The 13983-nt window shown below is 41.4% G+C and overlaps 2 protein-coding genes across 2 annotated transcripts in view; both read right to left on the bottom strand.

Annotated features, from left to right (window-relative positions):
* Nucleotides 1–11480, bottom strand: part of LOC108108321 (glutamate receptor 1) — a 27427-nt gene extending 15947 nt beyond the window's left edge. Inside the window, exons 1-5 of the mRNA XM_041817665.1 lie at nt 11307–11480; nt 7404–7760; nt 6382–6534; nt 5829–5956; nt 5123–5252 (exon numbers count right to left, since the gene is read on the bottom strand). Of these exons, the coding sequence (XP_041673599.1) occupies nt 5123–5252; nt 5829–5956; nt 6382–6534; nt 7404–7524 (532 nt within the window). The 5' untranslated portion in view covers nt 7525–7760; nt 11307–11480. The remainder of the gene's footprint in view (nt 1–5122; nt 5253–5828; nt 5957–6381; nt 6535–7403; nt 7761–11306) is intronic.
* On the bottom strand, nt 11474–13983 carry LOC108108265 (putative trypsin-6). Its single transcript, XM_017216223.2, has 4 exons — nt 13935–13983; nt 13282–13489; nt 12951–13224; nt 11474–12901 (listed from the first exon to the last, which is right to left on the bottom strand). The coding sequence occupies exons 1-4, from the start codon at nt 13981–13983 to the stop codon at nt 12530–12532; spliced, it is 903 nt and encodes a 300-aa protein (XP_017071712.2). The 3' UTR covers nt 11474–12529.

The following is a 13983-nucleotide window of genomic DNA, read 5'->3' as shown; positions in this document are numbered from 1 at the left end:
GCCCTATATCCCTTTGGGGTATCAAATTGTCCTGAATAATACAGATACTCCCGACTCTATATCTTCCCGAAAAGCGCGTGTCTGTGTGTGCGTGTGAGTGTCCGTGTGGATGAGTGAGCGGCCATTTTTTGTGCGCTCCGCTCGTTGTGCAATAAATTTTCTGCCTTGCCTTTTATACAATTTCATTTGCTGGCACACTTCCTCCTCCACAACCACCTCCCACTCACCCACCATTTCCATTCTCCATTTCGCTTGGCTTGTGTTTGGTTTGGATTTGATTTTTGTGCTTTTTTCGATTTGAGATTTGCCGCTCGGATTTGGGGGCGAATGGAAGAGGCGGGTGTGAGTGTGCGTGTGTGTATGAGTCGGAAAATCGAAAGTGTAATTGAAGAGCATGCTGTTGCGGCCAAGGATTTTGTTTTATTTCATTTTTGATATCAAAACATTATTGTGGCTCACCCCGGCGCATATAATTCGAGTTTCCCGAATCCCAAATTCCCGTTGCCCCGGAACCCCCCCTTTGCCCAGCGACTTTATGGCTGGAAATTGGCATCCCACACAGAGATTCCCCCAGATTCCCTAGTTCCCATCCGTTCTCATATCTGTTTTTCTTTTTTGTTTTAGCATTTCCGTTGATTTTTTTTTTATTATTTTATTTGGGGAAAACTGTGGCCAACGCTCTTTCATTTTCGGTTTAAGTAACAAATTTAATTCACAATTATATTTATTTATTTTCTGCTGCTCGGCCAAATTCAATTTGTTTTTGAGTAGCAAAAGGGGGGAAAAAAAAGTGAAATTGAATTTTGAAAAGTGCCAGGAGACGAAGATTGCAGGACTTGCCTGGCATTCAATCTGGCCACTCTTTGGCTTCTTCTCTCTTCAGTGGCTATGCAAATCTGTCAACCACACGGGCCACGCCCAACTTTCACTCGGATGCGAAAAGTAAACAAGACAATTTGTTATGTTAAACAAAAGTTAGTTTTGCGGAAATGAAGTTTTCCTGCCTTCGGTAGCGACACCAGAATCGCATAAGCAGATGCAAAGATACACACAGATACTACTACCATCAGATATCACATACGGTCGGTCAACAAGTAAAGACATTTAGCCAACATATTTTATGGAGAAAGTTGAAGGACCGTTTGAATGGCAGATAAAAAAATGTAATTACTATGGAGAAAGTTGTGGGGAGAATGTAATGGCCCTATGGCCAGGGAAACATGGCCAGCTGTTTATCCGCTTTTCATTTCCCGATTGACTGCAGATCCAAATATTCCATAATTTATGCATTAATTAGGCTACAACAGAGGGCCACGCCCCAATTTTTAGCAGCCTGTTATGGTTTTTTACTGTCCTGTTCTGTCCTATCCTAGCCTGGCCTAGCCTGGCCTGTTGTGCCATCAAAAACTTTGCCTGTTTAATTACTTACAAACTGCGGAGTCTTCGTCGCCGTCGTCGTCGTCGTCGTCTTTGGCGGCCTCGTTCAGTTAACTGGGAAAACTGGTGGAAAATTATGCTGACAAGCTCAAAGGCTTTGCGCATATGTTTTCAATGGCCTCGAAAAAAGATGGGGAAGTGGGTGTAGAAGCGGTAGCTGGCAGCATTAAAAGTATCAAATAACATGAAAGTGAAAGCGCAGTAAACCCCATAATGGTTAAATTAATGGCAGTCAGCCGGAACTGGAGGCCGCATCTCCTCTTTCTGGCCAAGGACACGCTGTTGTTGTTGTCGTTGTCGTTGTCTTAACGCAATTTGCGCTGCCATTTGACGCAGTTTATGCAAATTCTTCTCTCTGATTTAAATTATGTAACACTCTCTATGGCGGCAACAATCAGCGTTCGCTTATTATTCATGATGCCCACTCCAAGAGGAGATTCCTTTCAGATTTTTATATCCACACAAACCATTCATATCGAACGTTGAATTGGAGGATTGGAGGATACATATTTGATGGCCCCTAGCCTTTGTCTCGATGGGTTTTTTCCTGTTCGGTATTGTTATTTTTTGGGCAAAAGACAATCAAGTCTTTCATCTATAAACAAAACGATTTGCATAATTCTGCAGTTAGGGTTCAAGGGACGCATTGATTAGCCATATAGGGTTCATCCTTAATACCTCTAGTAGCGGTGTGTCTTTAATAAACAATACTGGTCAGTTGGGTGAACTGCTGACGTATTCATTGCAGGATGAGCAAGCAGATTTTCACACGTCCTTAAAAGAGCTCACGCATCAGGATTCATCTATATGCATGTGTATTTGTCTCTCGGTATTTGTATCTGTGTATCTGTGTATCTGTGACTCTTGCGTGGAATGTTTATACTTTTTTTCTCGCCTTGGCCCCCCTATAATAAATTTCATTTCACGGCAAGTCAATGTGCTGTTAACACGGCAACGTGGAGGACGTCCACGCCTACTCGGCGCTTTTTCTTCTTTATTCCCAGATTCCTTCTTCATTTTCGGCAGCTGCCAGGACACACACATGCTATATATACATATATATAGCTATACATACGTGTAAGTAAGACATTTACTTTCATTGCAGACTGTTGATTGTATGCTTTTTCATACAGAAATATCGATGGCAACGTGGCAGTCACTTGGGGGTCATGGAAAATTCGGTTCTGCTGTTTATAAAAAAGCCAACCCGCTCTTACAAACCAAAGAAGAAATTAATGATTTGGTGAGCTAAGAACAAAAAAAAAGAAAAAGAAGAAAATTCCAAAAATAAAGAAGAGATTTTTCTTAAGGATGATGGAATCTGGCTGGAAACCGGCTAGCCGAGCATCGCCACCTGTCACTCTGGCCTGTACATGTCATTTGTTCTAGTGTCTCGTACGTGCAAATACTTTGCAATTCATTGGCACTGCCTGTCTGTGGGAAATTTGCTTATACGGCTCATTTGACGTGGCTGGCGTCGATGACTGGAAGCGGGACAGCTGCTCAGAGCAGTTAGCATGTCAAGCGGATGGGGCCAAAGGCAACTCGGTTACTAGCCCCATATGGAATGAAGTTATTTCAGCTCAGTTTGTCTGCTGATTTCTTTGCCATTTCAAACGTTCGTGTGAGTGGAAAGTGATAGGATTGTATATACTTTTAGGTAGCATATGTACATGGAAGTGTTTTCTTGAAAATTGATCGAATTTTATGATGTTTTTGGTTGAAAATGATTTTTATTTGATTTGAATCTGAAATACTGTCCTGGATTGATTGGTTTTAAAAAGATAATCTTAGAGTAAACTAATTCTGATACTAAGCTTAACTAATAACCAATTAGTTCTAACAGGCAATCTACCAAACTCCTAAATTAAAGACTTAAAGGCTAAGCTTTTATGGCCTAAACTTCAACAGCGAATCTCGTGCGCGGATTTCTTTGATGACCTGTAGATGGCCCTCCTGCTTTTTTTGTCTGCAAAATCCAATAGCCGCAGGCGGCACAAGTGTTTTTTAGTGAACAATCTCACACACTCCCAAAAAACCAAACACACACACACAAACACACACACACATAGACTAAATAAATATGTATAATATAGCATAGCCTTAGGCTGACACGTATTGGAATTTTCCGGGGAGTCGACGAGCAACTGGCTAGCAAATACAATAATTTCACAGCTAAAAGGAAAATGTGTGTAAGCCAATTTCTCGGCCAAGTCGTAAATACAAGCGAGAATAAACTTATAAGCCGCTGGCCCACTTCGCATGAATTAGATCCCGGGAAAAGAGGGGCCAAAGAACCCATAACGAAATATTGTTTGTGTTTGCATCGATGGTTGTTTCTGTTGTGATTGTTCTACACGCCACTCGAAAAACCGTATCTGAAGCCGGCCATTGCCCATAAATAGTTCTTTTTTTTCGGATCATTTTGTTTTTTTTGGGGGGGGATGGGATGGCAAGGCAAGGCAAGGCGCAAAATGTTTTTCCTATTTCTTTGTAATAAACTCGTTGGCGCGTCGAATAAACAAAAGTGGAAGCCCGTCCTGGCCCCAAAAACAAAAGAGGCCGTTAAGAAGCGTAGGCGTTACGTGCCAGAAGTTGCCTTGTAAACATGGCCATAAACCAAAACGGAATATTCAAGAAAAATGAAAAACTGCCAAGCAATTTTGCCATATCCATATTCTATTAATTGGCCATATCTGCCACTCTGGCCTTAAAGTCATATGTAGGCAATCAGAATTTATTAAGCTGCTAACAAGAAGCCAGCCAAATTGATTGAGTGCCACTAAGCATTTGGCACGGCTTAAAATAGGCGATGAGAAATCCGGATGATGGAGAGAGATTAACAAACACAGACAGGCAGATAGACAGGAGATGGGAATGGGGGTCATGAACTGGCTGGAATTGATTGAGTGCTGTTGGCCACCGCAAAAGATTTTCACGTGGCATTCATTAATAATAATAATGCAAAAGCCAGACACTGGCTTCCATCCCGACATCCGCCTGAACCGTCTATCCTTTCGTTCGTCCTTCGTTGGCCACATAAACCAATTGTCCGACTGCCAATGGCGAAAAATGTCAGCGAGAAGGAGAGAGAGGGGGAACTCAATGCAGACGGCTGTGTCATTAAACTTTATTTATGCACTGGCTAAATGGAAAATGCTTGCAGAAACTTATAACAAAGCAAATTTACGCTGTGCAGTGAAAGAGGGTGGAGTGAAAGAATGGTGGCACTTTCACCCCAACTCGCTATTTCACTTGCAGAAAATTGTTTAATTGTGCTTTCTATTTCTTGGCAAATAATTTTAATCACTTGGCAAATAGTTTAGAAAAGTTTCAAGTGTTTTTTTAAATAAATTAAATTCTTTGGCCAAGAAGTTGACGAAAAATAGTTTATAAATAGAATTTTATTTCTTTGTCATGACTTTGTCTTGGCTTCTTTAAAAAACAGAAAGAAAGAAAGAACATAATTCCTTTACAAAAGTTCATAGAATATTTCCCACAGTGTTTTATATTGAGACCCTATTCCGATTACTCTAGTTAGTTTGCATAGATGAGGTTGCGAGAAAAACGGAAAAAAGCGGAAAAATGCTTATTGACTCGTTCTGCTCCTTTCGAATCCCCTTCCTCGCTTTATGAGAATATCAGCTGATGGCTGGGTATTAGTATGAATGCTGGTTGTACTCACCATCGTGGGAATCGTAGAGATAAATTATTTTGCGCCAGCCATAAAATTGTATTGTATCAATGATGGCCTGATGATAATCCGGGCGCATGCTGAGGGCAAAGTCGAGGAAGCCAGACGATGGCGTAAGCACCTAAAACGCGAAAATTATGGAAAACAGCAGCAGCAGCAGCAGAAGAAGTAGGGGTAAAAGAGATAGAGAGAAAGAGAAAGGACATGGCGAGTTAGTAAACATGAATCATTATTGAGTGCTCATTGTTGTTGGACCCGACCCTGTGTTTTGGGCTCGTTTTGGGCATTTGCCTGGTTGATTTATAGGCCGCTCGGCCTAAACGAGGCCAAAAGTGTGTTATAAATTTTTAAAGCCCACGCACACGACACAACCGTTCGTTGGTTGGTTGGGGGATGGCAGGACATCATTAGAAACAAGTGGCCAGGTTGCCGCCCATGGTTGGTCCTTGGTCCCTGGCTCACTAGTATTTATAATGATTTGTACCTGGTCGGGCGGCTCATAAATATTTGCCACTGGCCCCAGCTGTATACGAAGTGCTTTTTCGGTTGGGCTTTGGGCTTTGGGCTTTTCAAGGTTAACAATTTATATTGGTAGCCAGCAGAGCGTATGATTAATATTTCATATTTAAATAGGCTAACGACCTTGGCACTCGCTTTCGTCTCTCTTTAATATTTATTAATGTCTTAATGGGCTCACCTTCTCGGGAAACCAGGGCGTCACAAACGGCATTTGGAATGTATTCGAATACGAGTGCAGTGTATCGAAGGAATCGGGCGAAACCGCTCCCAGCATCGAGTATACGCCCCGTGAGAATTGATTACAAACTGCAGAGAAGTTGGAAAGATAAATATGAGTTATAAGAGTATATAATAAAGGAAAATTTTGTTTAAAGAAATGAAAAAAGAATCAAGTTAACTAACAATTTGAATGATTTTCCCCTCTAGATGGCTTGACAAAACTTTAATTGATAAACGGAAATGAAAGTAAAACAAAATAGGATACAAAACTTGCTTAAAATGCGCATAATTAATACATTTTCTGCGTAACGAGATCTCTGGTGATGTATTTCCATTGCTATGCCGGTCTTGCCAATATTTATGGCTTGCTAACTGCATCTCATGAATGGAATTCATGAACGAAATCAGAAATTCAATAGCTCAAATAATTATCGCCTAACGAGAGTTTCGTGTTCGTGTTTTGCCCAATAAAGTGAATTCAATTTTCAATTTTCAACCCCTGGTATACTCACTCAGTCGTGACAATTTGAAGGCATCCGCCGTGTTGATCACATCCACGTAGGCCTGCAGCTCGAATCGTCGGGATGAGACGTTCAGGTTGTGATTGAGCATCGCATACTTGAAGGCCGATTGCACTTCGTCGGTTCCCTGCTCGAAAATGGCACCTGATTTTCCAGGTGTGGCAGCAGCGACAGCAGGCGGCAGGCGGCAACATGCAAAGATGTGTAAAATTGCTGTTAGTGCTCGAGTCGGGGAAAAGTTTCGCTTTTTTGGGGTAGCTGCTCCATCGAAATTGTCAATTAAGTTCAAAGCAAAGGCACTTTAAACTTTGTAATTGCTTTTGCTCTCGAATTTTATTTGTGTTCTTGTTGTTGTTACTCTTGTAATTTTTTCTTCTCCTTTTTTTCGTTTTTGGAAGGAAAACTTTGTTGCTGCTGTTCGTGCTTTTTCTGTTGTTGTTGCTGTTGTTGTGGTGGGCAATTTGAGCCAATTTTTAAGTGGCGTTTGCAGCCAGCTAATAAGCGTGGCGTTTCAGTTTTCAAAGTGGCCAACGAAAAATTGAAGAACAACAAAAAAACAACACAAAATAGAATGAAACTGACTCTTGGCCAACTTCATTTGGCTGATGATAGCCGGCAGAGAAAAGCGTTAAACTTTATTGGCTTAAGAAGGTCGTGTTAATATTCTTAAAAATATTTGAATTTTTCTTAATTAATTTCTAAAAATAACAATATATATTTTCCTCTTAAAAACTTTTCAAAGAACACATTCTTGAATCAATAATTTTCCTCTTGATGGTTGTGGATTTGCCGAGTGTTTAGGAAATGTGGAATTTTAAGGGGGCAGCCATTTCTAGCCATTTCCTTGCCAGCTGAGGCGTGTGCAGTTGAGCGGTTATAAAATAAAAATAAGTGCCAGGACAAAACCAGGACGCGAACAGCAGTAAGGAAGGTGGTAGAAGGTGGTAGAAGGTGGAACGGCTGCAGCTCGAGTCGCTGTCAGATGCATTGGGCTTACGGTTACGGTTACTCACCTAATGGGATTTTCTCGGTTAATGATGGCTGTGCGCTGACTACCCCGTTGCCCACGCTCCTCCATGTTAGCCATAATAAAAAGCTTGGCCAAAGGCAGCTCAACTTTAAGCCAAAGCGCATTTTGCAGCCCGTTGATACTGCTGCTGATGCTGGCCTTGTTGTTGTTGTTACTCCTCTTTGTTGTTATTTGCTATATCCTTGCTATTCCTGCGGAACAGGACTTCTCCTGGTATTGTTGTTGCTGCTGCTAATTCCGCTTTTCCGCTTATTTTCTGCAGTTGTAGTTGTAGCTTGTCGTCGCTGGCATTGCAAGCATTTTGCCGCACTTAGCGCAGCATTTGCATAATTTGTGCTGCCTGCATTTATTTTTGGGTCAGCGATGAGTTATTTTGAGTTTAGAGATGGGAAAGAGGAAAGGGGGGAAGAGAGATTTAAAGTATGTTAAATATATTAGAAGATTTTCGAGAGATTTTGTGTTAGGTTGTCAGGGAAATTGCGTCCGTGTAAGTCGCTTAAATTTTCGGCTTTGTGTGCTTAATTAAACGTTGCCTGCTTATTGGGGCAAATTAGTGTGTATTTTTTAAGCCCACCCTTTTTTGAGCCACCCCCAAAGCTATTCTCTTTGGCACGCGTTGGCCTGCACGTGTCTCGGGCACCTGGAAAGCTGGCAACTACACAGGGAGAAAATGTATACTAAATATTATCCTAATTTTTAATCCATGGAATTTATAACTGAATTTCCTCATTCCAAAACTCCTTTTGTGAGTTAAAATTGTATTATTTTTCATTTTACATTTGTTTTTCCAGTTCAAAATCTTAGCTAACAGTTTCCCCGAACTTCAAGTAGACTTTTCTTGCTCTGTATCAACAGGTAAACTGGCAACTGGCACCTGGCACAATGGCAGTCGACTTGGCAACTGTCGCGTTCCATTCACTTTCCGCTGAGGCTCGCATTTGTGCGAGTGTGTGTGTGTGGGTGCGAGTGTGTGTGCTCAGTGAACTGTATGCAAATATGTACACCTGGTCTATATGCATGTGTGTGTGTGTGTGTGTGCGGTGTGTGGAGGTGTGTGCGACTCCTCTTGCTGTTGTGCTTGTGCGTTGTCAGTGTGTCACTGTGCCAGCAGCTTGTGCAGTTATTGTTGCTTCTGCCACACCACGTCTCCCACCTATCACCCCTTTAGCCACGCCTCTGTTCACCTGACACACCGCCTCGCCCCGGCCCGCCCTTTACGCCCACCTTTGGCGCATATCCCCCAGTCGTTATCCTTTCGGTTCGCTGAATGTTTTTGTGCTGATTTTGCGCTTATTTTAAATGTCTTTTATGCATGTTGTTTTTTGTTCGCCGCCCCCCTTTGCTGCTTTATTTTTGTTTACGTTTTTGTTTTATGCCTTTTATTGTTAATTATTTAAAATTGCAGAGCTCAGGCTGACTGAGTGACTGGCCGCTTGGCTGTGTGACTCTGCCTGTCGGAGGTCTCTGGGTGTGTGCGTCCCCTCCCCCCTCTGTTTTTCATATCCCTTCGTTGATTTTTCCCTTGATTTCTTTTTTTTTCCCCTCCTTCCACCCACATTCGAGCCACGCTTATTGGAATTTTATTTTCGGATCGCCGTTTTATATGAACGTGAAACGTTTTCCTCTTTTTTTTTTGCTCCTTTTTACATTTGCATTCCCCTCGGCTTTAATAATGGTTTAATTTTTGAAATTGTTTTTAAATCGGCTTATTTGAGGTATGCCGCACACACAGCTGGCCAGCATTTGTGTGTGCGAGTTGCGTTTCTGTTAAGTCTGGAACATTTTGTTGGGTCCATGCACACTTTTCAAGGATAAATATTCATAGCTTGGGCATTGCTTATCTGATTTTTTGCAGGGGGTAAATCGATTTAAGTTACGTTTTACTATTTCTGTAAACATTTTACATAACTGATGTATGCACAGATTTCATCTTTACAAGGAGATAGTGAAAAACTTATGCAGAGTAAGGGAAATATTATTATTCTTAAGGTTTTTGTAAAATAAATATATTTTTTCTGTATTTCTTTGAGTAACTCTGAAAGCTTTCCCTCTTAACTTAACTCTTAGTTTAAGCATTTTCTCTAATTAATATCAAAACAAAAACTAGCTGGGCTAACTAACTGTAACTCTAAATCATGCTAATCTCTTAGTATCTAAAGCAGAAAGGTAATAGAAAGTCCCAAAGCAAAGTTCATTTCCCCGTACTTGAAATACTCCCTTCCTTTGAAGTTTGTTTTGCTGCTTAACCACTCTTTAATCATATCAGTTACTGTAACTAATCCCCGGGGCTGGGGGGGCGGCAGGAAAATGAGAACCCTTTCTCTGTGACTGAGCCCATTCATTCATTAGGCAAACATTGACCGAAGCAATCTACATAAAACCACTTGAGTGAAAAGTTGCAGTCTGTTCAGTGTCTATTTTAGCTGGGCCCATAAAAAACAGAAATAGATAGAGAGAGAGAGTCCAGCTTTGAGTTGGAGTCTGGGAGTCAGAAGGGGATAAATGGACCGGCGACATCGCTGCTAGAACGGGCTGGCTCATCGCGAACGGGATTATTTAGCGCATTTAGAAAATAGGTTAACAGACGCTTAATATTCATATAGCCATGGGCCTGGGGGCCACTGGCTCCACTCGGAACTTTATTCGTTATAATGACGGTTGGCAAAAAACTAACGCAAAGTGCGACGAGAGGCTGCGACTCGGCCAGTTTCCATTAAACGAATGATCCCACTTAATTAAATTTAAATTAGGAGAGCCTAAAGTTGAACGTCACGGACGTTTAAGTGGCACTGAGTTGAGAGAGACTTGGCTTTAGAAGGGACCAGGCTGAACACAACCAAAAAGGCGACCGAACACACACAGGCAGGTCCAGATAAGTGAAACGAATGAATGGACATTTAGGGCCAGAGGACCTGAAGACCTGAAGAGCTAAAAAGCTGCATTGCTGTCCTGCGGAGGCACTTCCGTTAATTAAATAATTATTTTGTAGCCACTTGCTGATTACTTTTAGCCCAACTCTCGCCTCTATTCATTCGCAACTTAACACGTTGCTCGGGCTGGAGATGTTTTGGGATGTACTGAGATACACCGGCACTGACCTTTGTAAGTGGCCTCAGTAATTTACAGCCAACAGCGAGAGATGATAGGCATCGCAGAGTGAGTTTGGGACCTTCAAAAAATTTGCCTTTCAAAAACAAGCTTCCTTTTTGCCTTGTCGGCACGTGCCAACCGTGGATGGGAAAAACAAAAACGCGATGGCAGGTATTTAGCGAATCCGGCAAAGATAAAAATGTAACAGGAAAATTATTAGGCCGCAGATAAAATCCATAATATAAGGCAGCTCATTTGCATTTCAATGAGGTGATTAGTATGCCAATGTCATGCCGAGAAAGCAAGGTAACCCATACCCAATTATTGGGTATATCTGAATTTTCAATTTGCTATCATTTCTAATTTATACATACGACGGCACTTGATTATATTTGCCTTGCCAAAAATATATCTTTATCATCTATATTTGCTTTTATATTTGCCATAAATTATATCATTATGACTCTCTTTTTTCTTGTTTGCCTTGTAATTAGCTTAAGTCCCACAAAGATTTGAAGAACTCGTGGCAATCAATGGCAAAGTGCCCCGATAATTGATAATTTATTTTCCTGCCCCTGAGGCTGACAACTTCCTATGCCAACGAAAGCCAAAGTCACAAATAATGAGCACAAATTCCGCTGTTTATATTAATGCTCGTCAATACGTAAAGGTCGTGGATCTCAAGGAGTCACTAAGTCATTCCCTTAGTCAGTTAGTCAGTAAGGCAGTCAGTCAGTCAGTCAGTCAGTCAGTCAGTCAACCAGTCAATGGGGCCACGACAAATTTGGCAACTTACAAAAAAGAGGGCCGAGCATTTGTCGCTGTTCATTTGCGGCTTACAATTCCTTCCAGTCCTTGAGATTTATTTTCCTTTTTTTTTCCTCTGCTTTGCTTGTAAGTTGTTTGGTCACACACAGCACACTTAAATTTGCGGCTTTTCTTGCTTAGCTTTTCCTTTTTTCCCTCTTTCCCTTTTTTTTTTTGAGGGGCGAAACTTGAGGAATATTTGGGAATTGGCTCTTAAGCGACTTTTACATTTGCATAAGCTGGCACACAATTTTAAAAATGATTGCCGCTACTTTATTATCACTTAATGCGCGCGACTTCGTTTTTTTTCTTAGCTTTTTTTTTGCCCTGCGGTTTCTTTTATCACTCGACTCGATTTCGGTTTTTTTGGACCCGATCTGCTCTAGAGTTCGTTGATGTTCCGATTTTCCGATTTTCCGATTTCCCTAGACCGCTAGAGAGCCAGCATCCTTATGACTATCCGCCGTAATCGTCCTGTTTGACGCGCGCACGATTGAGTACTGAGTTGGATGCTGAGCAGGTGTGGTTGCGTTTCAAAATCCGGCAAAGCGACAAAGCTACAAAAATCTGGCTCTCTCTCGTGGTAAGTCGGAAAACTCGGAGGCTGTGTGCGCTCAATGTACTAAAAAGGGCGGCTCGCAGAGAGATTTTCCGGCCTCGGAGAATGAGCGCACACGCATTCGTCTGCAAAGTGGCCGAAAGGCGAGAGAATCCTGCCTGCAGACGCGTGTTTCTGGCAGTGTTACTGACCTAGTAACCGTTTTCTTTTTTTTGCCTTTCAAGTTTACTCTTTGCCAGAACAACAACAACAAGAGAAGCAATAACAACTAGAGTACATCTTGTCGTTCTCTGGTCGGTTGCCCTTTTTATTGCCCGCTCGTGAGTGCAGCACAATCTGCAATTGTTGCTGTTGCTGTTGCTATTGCTGTTGGCATTTGGTTAGTTGTTAAGCCAAATCCGAGTGTTACCCGGAATCCATAACAAGAACTGAGAAACCGAAATCAATTAAAGCGCTTTAAGTAAACCTTCGGCAATGGCCAAAAGATTTATTGGCAGAAGAGAAACTTATTTACAAGCGTTTGGATAACTTTGAAAGGTTTAAACCGAAAAGTGCTTAAGAGTTTATAGATGAAATTTATACATTTTTAACGAGTTCGTAGACTTTTACTAATATTTTATAGATTACTGTTGCTTTCTTCTTTTTATACAAAATTATTCTTCATAAGTGAAAATATAAAAAATGAGTCCAAAACTAAAAACCACTAAGGCCGGTAGAGTTAACAAGCTTCCTGCATTGGCGACTATCTTGCCCTGAACCCACTGCACATTGCTATAGACATCGGTGTATATGGATGGCAGGTGGTTGGTCTCACATGCCACTGTAGCAGCCACCACACCGTAGACGATATTGTTGCTGATCAATGGAGATCCCAAGTCACCGGCACAAGGCTGTTGCGGTGATGTAGGGGGATTGCCTATGGCGCAGAGTACCGAAAGTTGTGGTACATCCAACCATTTCTTACACTTCTCACGTGATATAATCTCCACGTTTATGTAAAGCATGTGCGAAGCAAGCGGTCCACCCTAAAATATGGTTAACTATCAAGGTTAGTTTATCGATTATCTTACTTACATGATACATTTGTCCCCAACCCAAAACGTTGCATAGAAGACCATCTAGCGGTGGTCTGGTGGGCAATTGAGCTATGGCGATATGACTGGTCCTTGGAAAGGGCCGCGATAGTTTTAATAGTCCAACAGCCTCCTTATTATCCATTGTAAAACTATCTGGCAACATTGTACGGCTAACGGGAGATATGAAAGTTTCGCCATGGATATATTTTAACCTATTGTAAGTTCCACCAATCACGACCAGCACTCCGCTGTAATACTTAACCCTTCGATTGCTAAAAAATGGAATAAAAATATATTAAGATATATATGATATATCTATATATACTCACTTCATCAGACAGTGCGAGGAGGTCATAACGAACAATGGCGCCAGAATAACGCCAGAACAGAAATGATTGTCGCCGAAAAATCTTCTGGCCTGTCTCGTCCTTATGGATACCACAACTTTGGACAGTGGATAAACGTCATCGTCGTACTTACCATCGGAAAGGCGTTTAGTACGATTGAAGGTGGTAGATGATTCATTTCTTGAAGGATCTGAAGGATCTCTGCCATATGTTGGCAAGATCAGTGAAAGAAATAATGAAAACCAAAAATTTTGACAATTCATGACAGTTTTAGCGGGTGTTTAGTGATTAACAAATAAATCTAAGTAATTTATTTTACAAATTTAATAGTTTTGTCTATATCTTAGCAGATTCTTAAACCAATTCTAACTTCTCAGTAAGCTAGAACCATAAATTCTCCAACTTCAAGTCATTTAAAAGCACTTTAAGCCATTAAGAACAAACATCGGAAATCCTATATATATTATAGGAGTATATATATATATTTGTTAACATCCAAGCTAGCTTTACTGTGCTGAATTTAGAGTGCCCCCAGAAGTGGCTGCAACAAAATTGGAGGGATTAAATAAACGGCAGCAGAACAAACCATTTTACATGGCAATTATGCAGGAACAAGCCTCGGACCACCCTCAAACCCCCCCGTGATCCCTGACCCTCGCGTGAGTCGTGTAGAACTAGACCCAT

The sequence above is a fragment of the Drosophila eugracilis genome, unplaced genomic scaffold (assembly GCF_018153835.1).
Source record: "Drosophila eugracilis isolate 14026-0451.02 unplaced genomic scaffold, ASM1815383v1 contig_1825, whole genome shotgun sequence".
Classification (NCBI taxonomy): Eukaryota; Metazoa; Arthropoda; class Insecta; order Diptera; family Drosophilidae; genus Drosophila; species Drosophila eugracilis.
Note: the sequence above shows the minus strand (reverse complement) of the source record. Positions and strands in the feature narration are given on the sequence as shown.

Bases quoted from the DNA above. Each gene is read 5' to 3' on its own strand.
- LOC108108265 (XM_017216223.2), bottom strand. From the start codon at position 13,983: ATGGGTCTAGTTCTACACGACTCACGCGAGGGTCAGGGATCACGGGGG. The intron at 13,490-13,934 runs GTTTGAGGGTGG...GAGATCCTTCAG, and splicing joins GGGTCAGGGATCACGGGGGG to ATCCTTCAAGAAATGAATCA. The intron at 12,902-12,950 runs GTAAGTAAGATA...ACCATATTTTAG, and splicing joins GTTGGGGACAAATGTATCAT to GGTGGACCGCTTGCTTCGCA.